We start from the raw sequence: 19,053 nt of genomic DNA, 5'->3' as shown, positions 1-19,053 counted from the left end.
GTATGAAACAAAATTCTATTTGTATCTTTTTAAGAAAGGATGACTTTTTTATGGTCCACAGATCAATTTTGATAACCAATGACAGATCAAAATGCATACAGTCCATTTAAAAATACTTTTATATGTGTATCATGATGTAATCAAATGAGAAAATATTTTAACCACTTTCAAATGGCCAGGTTTATATTTATTTTCTGTCTACCACATCAACCTTAATTAGCATAAAGTGCTGTTTAACTATGTGCTATCTTAGACTTTAACTGTATTTTCATCCCAATGTTCTGACTGAAGCTTTCAACTGTCAAAATAAATAAAATAGCTTTTTACTTAAATAAAATAGCTTTAAAGTTATCATATTAATTCCCAAGCAGGATGTATAATACAGATGGCAATAATGTACTGATTTTCAATATAAAGGCCAGTACAAAACTCCTTTCATTCATTCATTTGACAAATTTCTATTGATGATAATTTTTCATTCCATGTAGAACAGCTGACCAGTGAAAACGTTTTGGAGAGACACAAAAGAACAGATACACTGAAAAACTGAGGCAAGATACTGCGATAGAGTTCATAGTATTTGAATCCATAACTCTAATTGGTTTTTTGTTTGTTTGTTTGTTTGTTTGTTTTGAGATGGAGTTTCAGTCTTGTTGCTCAGGCTGGAGAGCAATGGAGCAATCTTAGCTCACAGCAACCTCCACAGGTTCAAGAGATTCTCCTACCTCAGCCTCCCGAGTAGCTGGGATTACAGGCATGCACCACCATACCCAGCTAATTTTGTATTGTTAGTAGAGATGGGGGTTTCTCTATGTTGCTCAGGCTAGTCTTGAACTGCCTACCTCGTCCTCCCAAAGTGCTGGGATTACAGGCACAAGCCACCGCACCCAGCAAACTCTAATTGTAAGGTCTATCTTCATTCTTTTCCTGGGGTTTTGTTAGACACTCTAAAATAACTTAAATTTTTCCTTTTTTTCTTAAACTTTCTTATCTATTCATTCAGTCTTTAACAACTATTTAATGAGCAAAACTATGTATCAACTACTGTGCGAGATGCTAGGAATAGATGCTAGGAATACACTGATGAAGAAGATACATTAACTCTTGCATAATGAAATTTTTTAAATTTGTTCAAGTCTTCCCTTTTGTAGAGAAAATTTAAATGTCTTGGTGTCGAAAAGCATTGGTTTTAAAATGCCTTTTAAAATGTTAACAACTTACTAGTTGCTAATGGAGTTAACAAGTTCTGTTAATGGAGCTGTTGACTTTTTGATTATGCGTGCATGCGCAGGCACGGGCGCGCGCACACACGAAATTGAAATTGACTAAAATTTTTAAAACAGCTATTTAACCTAAAAAAAAAAAAGTCATGCTTCACAGCTAACTTATAAAATGCACCTTCGGCATCTTTGTCATCACTGAGTTTTCTTAAAATAATTTTACTAACTTTTGAAATTGATGTTGTTGCTTCTTTAATAAGTTAGTTTCTTTTTGCAAGCATGTCTTCAGTGACCACTAGCCCCCTAGTGGATAGCAAATGCCAACAAAAATTTTGTGTAAGTTACACATTCATCAGTAAAAAATGCATTTTCATTTTTAGCACCTTGCTGCTGAAATATTTATTGCAAATTTTTAAATTACCAAATAATAAAACACAAATATTTATAAATTTATACTCTACAATAAATGACAAAAACACTGCAGAAAAAACATCCAGACTACCTTCTGTACTTTCTATGACAAGACTGTTCAGCCTCTATTTCCTACCCTAATTTATAATCTCAAACAGTCTTATAGTCTCCCATCTCAAATGCCAAAGACTGTATCATGACTAAAAAGACTAATGGCACAGCAATGTCAAATACTTCTACCACCACCACCACCAAAGATCTTTCTATCATACTTCATTTTAGTAGTGATGCCTTGCATCCCATCCTCAAAACAAAAATGCTAGCTATCTTGTGTCTGAAAAGTTAGGGAAAAGATGGATTATTGCTGATTATATTTCAGTTGAGAACCCTTCACCCTACATGCATCCCACACAGAATGAAATCATGGCAGGAGTAGCATGTAAGTACAAAATGGAGACCTTCTAAACTCACCCCAGGTTATTTTAATGCAACTCTTAATAAAATGCTTCATATAAAATCCAGAACAAATGTCAATCTATGCAGAATGCTGGGACAGCATGTGTAAACTGGGACTGTCCTAGGCAAGCTGGCACATGTCGCAACTCTATTTATAGGTCACTTAAATGAAGGAAACTTGAGAATGGTTCAAGTTTAATTCAGTTGAAAATGAAAACAGAGATTCTTTTTTTCCACATAAAAATTGACATTAAAAATATTTAAGTTACATATTCCAAGAAAACAAACTGACTTCTATGTAGCAAAACCAATTATTACACTATGTTAAACATCCTTTTTAAAAGAGATTCTTTGTGTTTCAGAGCTCATATCATAATCTTGAGAATAAAAAAGTCTATTAAGCATTGGCCATATGAGAACAGATCATTATTTGTCTTCAAGTCTATTGATTAATCATCCTGTCAATAAAAGATAACTGGAACAGAAAGGACATCAGTCATGTTAAAGACACTCTTTGTTTAACTATTACAGCTTTCTCTCATTCATCATATGCACCAAGCATTTATTGAATGTGCATAATTCACAGAAAGTGGAACCAAAGACATATCTATCTTTTGTTGACTTTTTGTTTTACCTGTATTATAAAAAGTATAAGAAAAAATATCTAGGAATAAAAGTTATGATATCATTTGCTTCCAGGTTATTAGATTATTTTTTCTCCTAAAACATTGATGATTTATTCTTTCTATTTCCTTAGCTCACTAGTTTAACCTCTTTCTTGACCATACTTTGATTTCCTTTTACAAATTATTTCCCTTTACAACATTTTCTCTTATTTCTCTCATGGTTATGCTATTTTTTCTTACCACACAGCTCAGATGACCACTTTGAGTAAGAGTAATGGGAATCATAGTCATGATTTCATGGAAGCAGACTACCTACATAGTCCTTAAACCATATGTAATGCACACTTAGTAAATTCTAAATAAATTGATTTAGTTTTAGGTATACTAACAGCATTCTATAAATATAAGCATCTCTGAATCTACTAAAAAATCCATTGAATTTCAATAAAACCAATAATTTTAAAATGTAGCAATTACATACATAATCCCCCTTTAATATTTTACTAAATATAATTTACATGCAGTTAAAAGTACACTAATCTTAAATGTTATGACTATAATAGCCATTGACAAATATATCACCTAGTAATCCATATCCCTATGAAGATACAGAAGATATTCATCCCTCCAGAAAGTTCCCTCAAGGAAAGCATCATCATGATTTCTATAGATTTGTTTTGTCTCTTCTTTACCTTCATATAAATGGAATCATATCATATGTACTCTTTTGTGTCCAGCTTCTTCAGTTCATCATGATTTTGCAATTTATCCATGTTTCTGTGCATGTAAATAGTTCCCTCACTTTATTGATAAATAATACATTTATTCGAATATACCATGCCTCTTGATGGATATATGGGAAGTTTCCACTTTGGGGATACTATGAATAAGGCTGTTATAAACATTATCATACAAGTATTTTGTGGATATATTATTTCATCTCTCAAGTAAATATCTAGGAGTAGAACTGCTGGGTCATGAAAAAGTGTATATTTAATTTTATAAGAAACTGTCAAACACTTTTCTAATGTTTAGACTATTTATTTATTCAGAGACAGAGTCTCACTCAGTTGCCCAGGCTGGAGTGCAGTGGTGCAATCTCAGCTCACTGCAACCTCTGCCTCTCGGTTTCAAGCGATTCTCACACCTCAGACTCCTGAGTAGCTGAGATTACAGTCTCATGCCACCACGCCCAGCTAATTTTCATATTTTTAGTAGAGATGGGGTTTCACCATGTTGGCCAAGCTGATTTCAAACTCCTGACCTCAGGTGATCTGCCCACCTCAGCCTCCCATGTTTACACTATACATTTTTGAATGTTTTATAGCCAGGCGTCCCCAAACTTTTTACACAGGGGGGCAGTTCACTGTCCCTCAGACCATTGGAGGGCCGCCACATACTGGGCTCCTCTCACTGACCACCAATGAAAGAGGTGCCCCTTCCTGAAGTGCGGTGGGGGGCCAGATAAATGGCCTCAGGGGGCCACATGCGGCCCGCGGGCCATAGTTTGGGGACACCTGTTTTATACTTTCACTAGCAAGGTATTAGAGGTCAAATTCCTCTGAAGTCTCACAAAAGGCAAGTGTTGTCAGGATTTTTGTTGTTTTAAATTGTAGCATTCCTAGTGGGTATATCAAAGTATCTCTTTATAGTCTTGATTTGATTTGCATTTCTCATATAACTAAACACATAGGACACTTCTTCTTGTACTTATTAGGCATTTATATATTTTCTTGTATCAATAGTCTAATCCAATTCTTTCGTACTTTAGGGTTATTTTAAGTTAATGAATTTTAAGAGTGTTTTATATACCTTTTTAAGTAACATGCATTTTAAGCAATAAGCAAATATTTTCTCTTGAAATTTCTTGGAATACAACGTGGTTATACAGTTTCTTAATGGTACCTCAAAAGTTTTTATTTTGATGAAGTCTAATTTTTGTGGGTTTTTTTTTTCATTTTATAGAATTAGTGCTTTTTGTGTTTTGTCTAAGAAATTATTGCCCACCCTAAAATCTGGAAGAAGTTCTCCTCTAGTTCCTCCTAGAAGCTTTACAGTTTTAGCCTAAACCAAGATCATATAATATTCTATATTTTCTTCCAGAATTTTTAAACTTTTAGGTTTTACATTTATCTCTGTAATTCACTTTCAGTTAATTTTGTACAGTAAAAAAAAAAAGCTTCAAACTTCTTTGCACATGGATGTTCAGTTTTTCCAGCACCATTCATTATCCTTTCTCTACTGAATTGCCTTTGCCTCTCTGTCAAAAATTACTTGTCAATACGTGAGTGGCTTTATATATAGACTCTCCATTATGTTTCACTGATCTATTTGTCTTTATGCCAATGCCACAATGTTTCCATTACTGTAGACTTACAATGTATTCAAATCAAGTAATGTTGGGCCTCTAACTTTGTTCCTACTAAAAGCCGTTTGTGTGACTTCAAACACTTCCGTTTTGATTTTAGAATCTATCTGTATATATAGATCAAAGTGGGGAGAAATAACATTTCAACAATATTGAGTCTTATGATCTGTGAACACAATTTATCTTTCCATTTATTCAGACTTTATTTCTTTCATCAGTGTTTCAGTGTTTTCAACATACAGATCTTGTGCATATTTTGTCAGATTTATATCTAAGTATTTCTTTTTTTGGTGCTAGTGTAAATGCATTTTGTATTTTTAATGGTCTTAATTTTTAAAAGATTCCATTTATAAGTTTTTCCTTGCTAGTATTTGGAAATATAAATGGTTATCAAATAGTGACTATATTCTACAGTCCTGCTAAACTCACCTACTAGTTCTAGTAACAATTTAATAGATTCCTTTAATGTTTTATATAAATAATCATGTTCTCTGTAAATAAAGTATTAGTTCTTTCTTTTCAATCTACATGCCTTTTGTTGTATTTTATTTTATTATGCCTATTGCATAAGAGTAAATCCAGGCACTATTATTCCATCTGTACTGGAAGCAGAAGTGTTAAGCATATATTTTGAATATTATATTTTTTAGGATATAACATTTTATTTATTTATTTATTATACTTTAAGTTCTGGAGTTTTGATTTTCATTCTCTAATGATTAGGAATGTTAAATATTTTTTCCTAAATTTATTGGCCACATGGGTATCTTCTTTTTTATTATTATTATACTTTAATTTCTGGGGTACATGTGCAAGTCATGTAAACTTGTTACATAGGTATACACATGCCATGATGGTTTACTGCATCCAACCCCCTGTCACCTGTATTAGGTATTTCTCCTAATGTTATCCCTCCCCAATCCTCCCACCCCCTGCTATTCCTCCCCTAGGCCCCTCCCACCCCCCCAACAGGCCCCAGTGTGTGATGTTCCCCTCCATGTGTCCATGTCTTCTCATTGTTCAACACCCACTTATGAGTGAGAACATGCAGTGTTTGGTTTTCTGTTCTTGTGTCAGTTTGCTGAGAATCATGGTTTCCAGCTTCGTCCAAGTTCCTGCAAAGGACATGAACTCATCCTTTTTATGGCTGCATAGTATTCCATGGTGTATATGTGCCACATTTTCTTTATCCAGTCTATCACTGATGGGCATTTGGATTGGTTCCAAGTCTTTGCTATTGTAAACAGTGCCACCATGAACATATGTGTGCATATGTCTTTATAATAGAACAGTTTATAATCCTCTGATACATGCACAGTTATGGGATTTCTGGGTTAAATGGTATTTCTATTTCTAGGTCCTTGAGAAATTGCAACACTCTCCTCCACAATGGTTGAACTATTTTTAAATAATCAATGTCACAGAGATATTTTGAAAGTCCTAAGTATTAAATAATAAGAAAATGGTGATAACCAAACTGCTAAATATTCATCATACTGAACCTGCCCTAAAATTCATAGTTTAGTTCCAAGATAATTGTTTTATATTTGTATTACCCTTGGTATTTTCATTAACTGTCATCATTTAAACAGGAAAATGTAGAAACAAATACTACACTGAAATTCAATAAATATCTGTTGAATGAATGAATTGTAACAATGAATTATAATATGAATGAAGATAATCCTGCATTAATTTGTCATATAAATACCAGTTATAGAAAGAAAAAACATAGTGAAAGAGAATGCCTTTAAGTTTATGTCATGACAAAAGACCTTAAAATAAAACATAACAAAGAATTTTAGAACTGGAAGTCTTCTCAGGATTTAGGCTGTCTTTTCCCATTCCAGATATGAGAAAATGGAGACACAAAGAAATGATGACACTATGGGGAAAAGGTGAGAACAGGGCCTAGGTTTTCTGACATCTCGTTCTTTCTCTTCCACCATACAAATTATCCATGATATTTCTTACTTTTTGACTTCTCAAAATGTTGTAGAAACTGCTACTTATTAAATAAATGGTAAAATTTTGCAAATAAAAAAACTTTCCTACAGTTCACTAATTTTCAACTATGAAAATTATGAAGCATCCAACTATTAAATAATTTCAAATGTAAGAAATATCAACAAAATGTTTTTAAAGATTTAATTTAGATTTTCACTAAATTTATTTTGTTAACCAGAAAAAAATCCAGTTTTAAAATGTATTTTGCAGTTATTTTGAAATAAAAACGCACTTGAAACTCAACAGCATTTTGCATCTAAGTTGGTAAAGAATTGTAATTTTATGAATATATGTTAAGTAAGTATTCACCTACTCAAAGCTAAGGTCTAGGTTCAACTTGATTTCATTCATTCAATAAATAATGGTCTATCTGTAAAACACTGTACCAATATCTGTGAGAGAAATAACTCATTTAAAAAGGTCAAAAAATCATGTTATAAAGTTATTTTCTATGTCTCAGATATAGTTATAGGTCCATATAGATTTAAATTAAGTTAAACTGAAGCTTCTCTTCCTAAAGCCACTGGTTTCTGAATGGTATTGAAAAAACAAATTACCAATGCTTTAAACTAAAATTATATTCCTTAGCATTACCTCCATTTCTCTGTCCAATTCAAATACTGCAAGAAAACTCATTCTGATAAGAAAGAAGAAACAGAGACAGACAGACAGAAGGATAGAAGCTGGGAGGCAGGGGGGACATAAAGGAAGAAAAATTAAACAGGTTTCGTTGAAAAAAAATTAGATGGTGACAAAAGAAAATGGGCAAAGAGAGAAATTTCTACAACACTAAGAGAACTACTCTCTAGGGTGGGGATTGGAAAACTTTTTCCGGAAAAGATCAGAGAGCAAATATTTTGCAGGTTTTTTTGTTCATTTGTTTGTTTTTGAGGCAGAGTTTCACTCTTGTTGCCCAGGCTGGAATGCAACGGCAGCATGTTGGCTCACCGCAACCTCTGCCTCCCAGATCCACGCGATTCTCCTACCTCAGCCTCCCAAGTAACTAGGATTACAGGCATGTAACACCATATCTGGCTAATTTTTGTATTTTTAGTAGAGACAGGGTTTCACCATATTGGCCAGGCTGGCAACAGAGTGAGACTCAGTCTCAAAAAAAAAAAAAAAAAAAAAAAAACTTCCCATCCAAATCCTTCATTCTTCTCCTTCCAAAGGTGGAAAATATAAGAGCCCTATATACTATTTTACGTATTACCCTTTGAATATGGAGAAGCCTATAGAACTGAGCCAAAATACTTACAACAGAGTTAGCACATGGGTATATCAAACTCATGAAGTCCTTCACTATAAACCTGCTGTTGGATCTGCATATACTTGCTTGAAAAACCACACCACCCTTCAGCCCAGGATAGAACCTTTGGAGATATTGTTAACCTACCCCTTTATCTTAACTCCTACTTCCAACTAGTCCCTTCAATCCAGCCTCTATAAAGTATCTTATAGCCATCTCTTCTTCATTCCCATTAGTCCAATGCCAGTCTGTGACAAAAACTTCTAAGTTTTCTGTTTAATTTCACTTCTTTATTCTGGGAAATCTATCTGATAACCTAAAACTCCCACATCAAACCTAAGATAGTTCAGACCTATGGTAAGTCAAGTGCTGAACATCACATACAGTATTTATGTGAAACATATGAATGTTATATTTCATATATTGTTATCTCTGTTTGGAATGAAGATTAAAAGTAACACATTTACCTAAAGATTAAACAAAATGTTTACCTGTCTGAAGCTATGTCACTGGGAATGTGGTGCTTCACGCCTGACCCATTTTTAATAGAATCCTGTCTTGTGAGCCCATGAGATCGACTTTTCTCCACTGCAGGTACAGATAAATCATCTGAGGGTCCTTGGAACTGGGGCTGTTCATGTAGTTTTGCTTTCTTCTCCTGAGGTGCCTCCTCATTTCTTAGCCCTCGAAGAACCTTTTGATCCGGTTGCTGTGGTGTGTTAGATCCACTATTATAAAACCATGCTCCTGATTTAGTGAGGATTTCTTGTTGTTTTCGGCACAAATTACATACCCACATAACCTGCACATGAAGATAGAGGGGAAAAGAAATTAGTGTTCCCAAAAGTTAAAAACAAACAAAAAGAGACAAAAATTCAAGCAAACAAAAAATTATAGGGTTTTCCTTCTGAAGTTAAACATAATCCTAATTACTACCGTAAATTAAATAATGTATACGTTCTTTTAATTTTTCAGAGTAATTCTAATGAGATAGACAACATTTATTAACCACAGAGATAGCAAAACTAGAGTGCCAAACTGCTGACTGTTCATTTGTATTATTAGTTTTATTTAAATTAGAGGCATTGTGTAATACACAGAAAATAGACTTTGAAGCTAGACAGTTGGGTTTAAATACTAACTCCAAAATTAGAAAATTTGCAACTTTCAATAAGAAATTGAACCTTCATATCTATAAAACTTAGTTTCCCTAATAATAAAATAGGGAAATAAAGATGACAATTTCCCTGTATTATTTTGAAGTTGAAGATTAGAAATAATTTATTTAATGGCCAGGTGCGGTGGCTCTACCTGTAATCCCAGCACTTTGGAAGGCTGAGGCAGGCAATCACAAAGTCAGCAGTAAAGACCAGCCTGATCAATATGGTGAAACCCATCTCTATTAAAAATATAAAAATTAGCTGGGCATGGTGGCATGTGCCCATAATCCCAGCTACTCAAGAGGCTGAGGCAGGAGAATCACTTGAACCCAGAAGGCGGAGGTTGCAGTGAGCCAAGATCATTCCACGGCACTCCAGCCTGGGTGACAGTGAGACTCCATCTCAATAACAATAATTATTATTATTTAAAATCTCTAGAATATTACCTGTTATATAGTAGACTTCCAGAAAGTTAGCTGTTAATATTAGGTTAATATTCTAGCAGCAATTACCTTATACACTTCTTAAGGGGGCTTTTATTTTTTTCGAGTAGCTCTTAATGGCTTTAAAGCTAGCAGCTTTGTTGATCCTCTATAAAAAACCTATTAGTTGCTAATAATTTATAGTAATGCACTTGATGTTTTTATTATGGCAAAACAACATAAAATTTGTCATTTTAACCATTTTTAATTGTACACCTCAGTAGCGGTAAGTATATTCACACTGTGAAACAGATCTTCAAAACCATTCCTGCAAAATTGAAACTCTAACACTCATTAAACAGCAACACCCCTTTTCCTCTCCTCATACCCCAGCAACAACTATTCTATACTTGATTTTTCAATAGATATATTTTTCAGATTGCAGAAATCTAAACATATTGTAATTAGTGTCTGTGTGACCAGAAAACCCTTCACCCTTTTCTGAAAAATCTTTTTCAATTAATCATTTTAAAAGTCGTATTATCATAAAATAAGAGTTCATAGTTCTAATGTGTGAGTGCTATTGTTTTGCTTATGTCAAATACCTAAGCTTACATAGCTCTCCAAGTTAATAACATTTTCTCACATAAAATAAATCACAACAGAATAGATAATCACAGTAAAAGTTTAGCATGGTGTTTTCAACTGACACAAAAATGTTTTTGTACAATACCATGTAGATTTTTTACTTTATTTTCTTCCATTATTTCAGTTTACAGATTGTACAGGTCTTATCACACAACATTGTACTTGATCACTTTTATTATTTTGTTCTCTCATTGAATTGTATATACATTTCTTTTCTCCCCAGTTAAATTTGAAGCTTATTGAAGGCAGAAACTATATCTTGTACTAGCATAATAAAACCTTGTAAGTTATAGCATGGTAAGACATAGTAAATATTTGCTAAGTTTAACTTGTTTAAAATTCTTCTGGGGGAAATATGGTAATAAGATATTTGATATTATTAGGCCAAGATGTATGTTCATTAATTTCCAAAAGAATTTGTCATAAATGACATCAGTATATGTAGGTATTTTATTTTTATAAGTCAAATATTTTGACATGAAAACACCACTATCTCACTGAAATTAAAACCTCATAGCTCAAATTTCTTCTGCTATACTTGGTCTGAATAAACATGAAATCTAACCCATCAACAGTCTCAAAAATCAAATTTCAGTAGGCATCTTCAGCCTTTTGATGCCATCTTCTGACAAATGCAGGTACTGCAGATCTCTTATAAAAGTAAAAGGCATGGAAAATGGAACCACAAAATAATGTAAAAATAAATGAAGTCTGAATTTCAACTTTTCTGTTTTAAACAAGTTGTTATTTATGCTTCAGTGATAATCTATGCTGGATGATTATAAGTACTCAGAGTACTGAAGAAGGGCATCCTTTTGTGCCTGGTAATTAACAATGAAACAGAAATAAGAGATTGTGAGGCAGATAATTATCCAGTCACTATCATCTACAGAAACTGTTTTGCTGCTTTGAAACAACTGAAAAATAACAATTTTTCACAAGGTAAGCAGGTTACTTAATGTATTTTAGAGCAGAGATTATCAAAGACTAACTCTGAGAGAATAGCATCAGTATCACCTGGGGAAATCACCAGAAGTGCAAATTCCAAGGTCCCACCCCAGACTTACTGAACAGGAAACTCTGGGGCAGTGTCTAACAATATTTTTCCCCAAAATCCTCCAGGTAATTTTGATGTTTGCTAACATTTGAGAACCCCTAGTCTATGGCAGAGATTCCTAGTTCAAATGTTAAATGGGTTACAAGTATGCTCCTCAGACTGGCTAAGACCAAAGGAGTTCATATTCAGCCTTGTCAGTTAACCTTAGTGTAAACTGCTGATTGTACAAATCATATTGTTTCTGTGAAGCCCAAAATGAGAAAAAGAATTGGAAACACTATCAGCTCAATTTTCCTAATCTGTTAATATCCAGTGTTTATTAATATAAGACAAATAAGCATAAGGTATAAAGAATGATGGCTGATTCATATTAAAGACTCTCCATGTGTTAATATCCTTCTCACCTTGCCTGGGCTATGGACACTGCTTGCTCCTTTTCTGAGTAGATCATTTGTTCCTTCCTAAATCACTCGCTAGCTTCCTTCCTTTCTTCTTTCCTTCCTTCCTTCCTTCCTTCCTTTCTTGAAACAGGGTCTTACTTCGTCACCCAGGCTGGAGTTCAGTGGCACAATCTCAGTTCACTGTAGCCTCAATCTCCCGGGTTAAAATGATCCTCCTACCTCAGCCCCCAGGTAGCTGGGACTATGGGTGTGTGCCACCATGCCAGTTAACTTTTGTATTTTTTGTAGAGGCAGGGTTTCATTATGTTGCCCAGGCTGGTCTTGAACTCCTGAGCTGAAGCAGTCTGCCTACTTCAGCCTCCCAAAGTTCTAGGATTATAGACGTGAGCCACCACACTGCCCTCCTGGTATTTTCTCATTCATATTTTGACACACTGGTTACCTTTCTTTTCTTCTTCTACCATTTCCTCCTACTTTTGGATTAATAATTTATTAATCCTTAAAGCTCAGGATTTCCAAATCTACTCGCATCAAGTACTGTCATGTGCTGCATAACAATAGTTCAGTCAACAATAGATCACATATACAAGGGTGGTCTCCTAATATTATAATACTGTATTTTTAGCATGCCTTTTCTATATTTAAATATGTTCAAATACACAAACACTTTTCATTATGTTATGACTGCCTGCAGGATACGGTACAGTAACATGTTGTACACGTTTGCAGCCTAGGAGCAACAAACTATATCATCTAGCCTAGGTGTGTGGTAGACTATACCATCTAGATTTGTTTAAGTACACTCTATGATGTTCCCATGACAAAACTGCCTAAGAAAACACTTCTTGGATTGTAACCCCATCGTTAGCAACACTATTGTAGTACAGAAAAACTGACACACAAATAGCAGCTTAGCTTATAAATTGATGACAGTATTAAACTACATCTCACAATCACAAATACCTCTCAAATACATATACGCTGTGAAATGATTTTTCACTAATTGGCTATGAAATGATTAATGTCTATTAGAGATAAATTCTGTGACCAGGGAACAAAATTTATCTAATTTGGCAACAAAGTCACAGGCCTTTTGCTAATAGAACCCTTTTACCAATTAAGTTAGCCATATAATGTTAATATATGGTTAGTATCTGTCTAAATAGCTTAGAAATATATATACCTACAAAACTCCCTGGTTAGAGCCTATCAACTGATTCTCATAATTATCAAAAATATCTAGAACCTGAGAATATAAAACATACAGTATTCAAAATTATGTTATTGTTACCTTCAGTCCTAAATATAACAAAATTTTAAAAATAATATAGCAATATTAAGAGATGGAATAATCTCTAATGACCTGAATTTCTCACTTTTTACCATATGTTTTATTCCATAAACATTCTTATAGAATTAAAAGAAGGGGAGAAACTAAAGAAAATACAAATATCTTTTTTAAACCACAAAACTAATCATCATAACAGCTGCAGTGAATAGTAAAAGAAAGCAAAAATATCAAACTTACGTTAGGTATATGCAACTGAGAGTAATCTAAAGATCTGCAAAATACTATGATTTTCTTCTAAACAGGGACAAAAAATAGAGTAATTCAAATAAGGGAGGGTTTATAGGTTAAAGACTGATGCTAACAAGACCATAGGCCAAGCTCCTATGATTCAGCTAACTGCATAGAAAAAGGAATTCACTAGACTCTACCTCTAATCATTGCCAATCTGCTTATAAGGTAAAAGACTATAAATTGATCAAATAAGCACTACATAAATAGAAAACTGTTGAAGTTTCTGGCTCGCTATTCAACAACTTATTTCCTTTTCCTCTTAGAAAACTACATTTTCCATGTTATCAGGGCAGCCATGGCCATACAATTATAGTCTAGCCAATGGATTGTAAGTGGAATAGGTGTGCTACTTTTATGAACTTTTAAAAATTCTCATGGGCTATCTTCTTGCTATTCACCCAAGACCTTGGAGATAAGGAAGCCACAGGAAAAAAAGGTACCTGGGAACCCGAATAAGCACTAGAAGGAGAGCGCTCAGCTGATCAGCTATACCAGTGTGGACTTCACATATGTGAAAACTAAACTTCTACTATGTAGAGCTTCAAAAATTTTTTGAGTTTATCTTTTATAATTGATAGCATTACCCTGATTAATTCATAGTCTTTTTAAAGTACAGGCTTATTGAATGTGTATCACTAGCACAATCTTGTATGTGAAGAACAATACATTACTAGGGTATGAACACTAAAGAGCTTTGGTGTTGTTCACTGACTCATGAGAACCAATTCTGTGCTTTCTTTCCAACTCCACATTCCATACAGTAATGTGGGTTAGCTTGAAATCAGCCATGGTGGATGTATTTAGACTAAATAAACTAGAAAATGCCAAAAGTCAGAGATTTTTCTAAAAGAGAGTTGTTTGTTAGCATGTACAAGCACATGAGTGAGTATAATATATTCACTACCTTCTACTAGAAAAATAATATTACATTTAGTTTAGCAGATAAACTTAGATGAAGCTGTAGTTTACCATAAAAATTAATTGAAACCATAAAATTCCAATTTCTTTATAGATGGGCAAGTAACTATTAACACCAATCATTATTTATTTATTTATACAATATTTACTAAATGGCTACTGTATGCCAAACATTACACTAAGTGCTGGGGAATAAAACTCAACAAATACAGGTTTTGCTACAGAGCATAAAGTATTAAGCAAACAAATAATTAAGAGATATTAAGCAAACAAATAATTGCACAAATATTATAATTATGATAAATGCTATAAAAGGATGCATTCCCACCACAGATCTTTCCCTCTGACCCACACTGTGTTTGGGAAAAAATAAGGATGCAGAGATCTGCAAGAAGCCTGGAGTTCCAGAGGCTCAACCAGAGCATTACCTTAAAGCATTCCCATCATCAGATCCATAATGTCTGTGTCTTTAAAAAGGCAGAATTCAAGTGCAGCCTGAGCTACTGAACTACAAGCCCTCATCCAGCACTACCATAATGGATTTTGAAAGTAGACACGTTGGTTCATATCCTAGAAGGTTAACATTTTCTAATGAGATTCCTTAGGCAATTAAGATATATTGTTGTCTTTAAATACTAGGATTCTGGATTACAACACAAAAATCAGAAATTTTCTTCATCTGATGCCCCTGAGACAAGCAGCAATATTCCCAGATTTCCCAAGAACTGTAACCACAGCATTTCTAGCAACAGTCATACTTCTAGGCTGAAGCAGGAAAGTCTGATGGGTCTTCCATAAATCTCTCAAGAGGTAACAACACAACCTCCTGAGAGCTTTAACCTTAAGCATTTCCCAGTCTTAGTTGTTACAAGCTCTTCTATGTTAGCTATTGTTCCAGCTTTGAAAAATGACTCAGAAAGAAAAGTGGCTTATTTATTTATCTATTTTTGATTTGATTTCCTCAACAGCACACTTGACAGATTCTTCTTTAAAGCTACCCACCAAATTTTAGTCTGATAAATAGCTCCTTTGGACAAATTCTCTATTTCTGATATTTCTACCCCTTTCTTGGCTGTTCTCCAAGAAAGTATTCAGGTGTTCTGTGAGGCTTCTGCTGCTACACAACCTGCAGCTCATCTAACACAGTCTGATTCTTCTAAACTTAGATGGACTTGTACTTCTCAATTAACCTGATCTCACTTTAGTGCCCACCAGCACTGCTAACTTCTCTTAGTCCCTGAATGATCCTCGACTCCACTATCACACAGCTGTCTATTCTGCAGCTTCTTCTGCAAAGTCATCTCATCCCTCACTATATGTGGGTGTCATGCCCGGGACATGTAGTTATGCTCATGCCACATTAGAACAAAATATAGTTCTGGAAGTCACGTCTGGCCTTTTCTTGGTCTTTCTTAATCATGATGCACTGCCAAGTTCATTCTGAAGTACCTATTCCCCTTATGGATGCTAGGGCATCCCAAAGGGTGATTCTCTTCCACAGATCTCAAATATTAAGAAGGGTAAAAGAAGCCCTTCAATTTAACCAAAACGCATCCTCATCCTGGGTCAAAGCCTGGAAAGAAGAGACTGGAACGCATTTCTATTCATCTACTGGCCTCGCCTCTGTCTTCTTTCTCCTCCCCTACAATGTACAAGAATTGAAGCAGCAAGCTTTTTCTTCACTGTTCTTTTCTGTATACCTATTACTTTCCCCAACTAGTCTCAGGCTTGAAGTAATGAGCTTCAGTCTTCCCATTCCATCGATTACATAGCATCCTTTGAGCCATCCATTGCCTTAATGACAAAGAAGAAAAAAGATGCCAGCTAACTGATAAAATAATGTAAGTAGGAAGGCAATTACAATATATGTATTACACTGTGTTTTGAACATTGTCAGCGCTGTTCAGAGGTTAATATTTGCCTAAGTACAAAGTATAGACCAGACACATCTCCAGAGAAAGAAGTCCTGGTAGCTTCTGGTTTCTGTTAAAATGGTTGATTTCCCAGCTTTAGGCGGGAGTTGTGGGGTGAAAGGAGGAAGGCTGAAGAAGACAGAAAAGGAAACCTGGGCTGATACTTAAAGAATGTTAAAAGTGGGTGGGCATGGTGGTTCAGGCCTGCAATCCCAGTACTTTGGGAGACTGAGGCCATCCTGGCCAACATGGTGAAACCCCGTCTCTACTGAAAATACAAAAATTAGTTGGGTGTGGTGGGGCACACCTGTAGTCCCAGCTACTCAGGAGGCTGAGGCAGGAGAATCGCTTGAACCTGGGAGGCGAAGGCTGCAGTGAGCTGAGATTGCACCACTGTACTCCAGCCTGGGGAACACAGCGAGATTCCATCTCAAAAATAAAAATAAAAAGAATGCTAAAAGTGCCAAGTTTTGAAAACAGCAAAATCAACTGACAATAGTACTCAAAAGAAACAGCGTAACAGATCAAAGATAGAAGGGCTTGGGGTAAATACCAGAAACTAGAAAACAGATGGTTTAGCGAGTCATCAGGAACAAACCATGGGATTGCTGAAAACACGCAACTGCTACTATGGTTGAACTTTAACACACTATTTAGCATGTTAGTATTAAGCTACTTCCTTTAAAAAGAAACAGAAACAGATGGCAGTATCAGAATCATTGAGGGATTCATTCACTATGTGGTATGCTCCAAAGAAATAGCAAATAAAACTCAACAAATTAAATTAGAGAACTGATTGATAAAATTACTAAGTATTAATTTCCATAAGCTTACAATAAATAACTAGTGAAATCAGAAAACTGAAACAATCAGATAATTATGTAGAAATTTTAACAGCTTTATAATTAATATGAGTCCATCTTCTAGGTTTTGACAATTGGTCCAGGCTACAGTGAGCCAAGATGTGCCACTGCACTCCAGCCTGGATGACAAAGTGAGACCCGTATCAAGAAGGAAGGAAAGAAAAGAAAGGAAAGAAAAGGAAAGGAAAGGAAGGAAGGAAGGAAGGAAGGAAGGAAGGAAGGAAGGAAGGAGGGAAGGGAAGAAGGAAGGAGGGAAGGAAGGAAGGAAGGAAATAATATACAAGAATCCAGCAAATTAAAAAAAAAAAAAAAAAAAAAAAAACCCTCCCATTAAAACTATAAAACTTCATTAAAAGCCCTGAAAGAGGACTTACATAAGTGGAGGGATTTACTATTTTGGGATGAGTAGAACAAATAGCAAAAGAATGTCAGTCTGCCCAAATTAAATATATAAAATTCAATGCAATTTTAATTCAATGCAAAACTCCTATTGGGTTTTCCACTGATTTTATCAAGCTGATTCTAAAATAAATATGAAAGAACCAAAGATAAAGAATAATCATGATAGTTCTCAAGAGAAATAACAGTTTAAGGTAGACCTGCTCTTCTTATTGCAAAGTGACAGAAATTAAGGTAGTGTTGGATTAGTTGAGAGATGCTAACTAGAACACGAAACATAATAAAAGCTCCAGAAACAGACTCTCATATACATCAGTGCTGACCTTAAAATCAGTAGAGAAAAAATGCACTATCAAATAAATATGGCCGGAACAACTTGTCATCCCATTTTAGGAAAAAAGGAGATTCCGACCTCACAGCATACATAAAAATCCATTTCAAATGTATTAAACACTGAAACATGAAATGAAAAACTTCAAAACTTTTAGAAAAAAATGTCCAGAAAATCATTATGAAATAAAGAACACAGATTTCTTGACCCAGATAAAAAAGGCACAAACTATAATAAACTAAAATTTTTGATTATATTAAGATTTTTTAACACTTGTGAATAGTAAAATAATAAGAGTAAAAAACTTCTCCCACAATCTGGGAGTAGTTTTATTGCAATACAGAGTTCACAAAAGATATTCGTTTTGAGCATATGAAGAATTCCCATAGTTTAACGGGAAAAAGACTAAACAAGTCAAGGAATGAATATATAATTCCACAGAGAAGTCCAACTGGACATAAACAAGTGCTTTAATAAACAGATGCTTAATATCAGTCAGAAAATGCAAAATTAAATCAATGATTTACCATTTCATACTTAACAGTTTGGCAATGTTTGTAACTGACAATACCAAAAACTGGAGAAGTAAAGTAACCAATGTAAACATTCCCCTCAGGAATGTAAATTATTTCTACCAATTTAGAAAGCCATTCTGCAGTATCTACTGAAATGGAAAATGGTTATCTAAACTTTAGGATCTAGAATTTTACTTCTACCCTAGATAAATTCTCAAGAAAGCACAAGAAGCCATTAACAGAGATGTTCATTGAGCATTGTTAATTTTAGGGAAAAAATTAGATAACCTAAATCAACATGACAATGCATAAACTGTAGCATATTCATGCAACAGAATTATATTCAACAGTCAAAAGGAATTAGCTTTAGGCAAATGTAAATTTTGAGACAACTCTAAATACATAGACATAAACAAAGAAAGCAAGTTTCAGAAAAACATACACAGTATAATACCATAATATAAAACTACACAACTTATAAAATAGTACTGTATATTGTTTACTAGT

At 34.3% G+C, this 19,053-nt stretch overlaps 1 protein-coding gene across 37 annotated transcripts in view; it reads right to left on the bottom strand.

Moving 5' to 3' along the window:
- RIMS2 (regulating synaptic membrane exocytosis 2) overlaps window positions 1–19,053 on the bottom strand; it is a 730,833-nt gene that overhangs the window by 466,852 nt on the left and 244,928 nt on the right. For all 37 annotated transcript variants that reach the window (XM_074387016.1, XM_074387028.1, XM_074387027.1 and 34 more), the window contains one exon: window positions 8,829–9,139. In XM_074387016.1, the coding sequence (XP_074243117.1) occupies window positions 8,829–9,139 (311 nt within the window). The remainder of the gene's footprint in view (window positions 1–8,828; window positions 9,140–19,053) is intronic.

This window comes from Saimiri boliviensis, chromosome 15 (assembly GCF_048565385.1).
Source record: "Saimiri boliviensis isolate mSaiBol1 chromosome 15, mSaiBol1.pri, whole genome shotgun sequence".
In the NCBI taxonomy this organism is placed as follows: Eukaryota; Metazoa; Chordata; class Mammalia; order Primates; family Cebidae; genus Saimiri; species Saimiri boliviensis.
The sequence above is the reverse complement of the archived record's forward strand: the minus strand, read 5'-3'. Positions and strand labels throughout refer to the sequence as shown.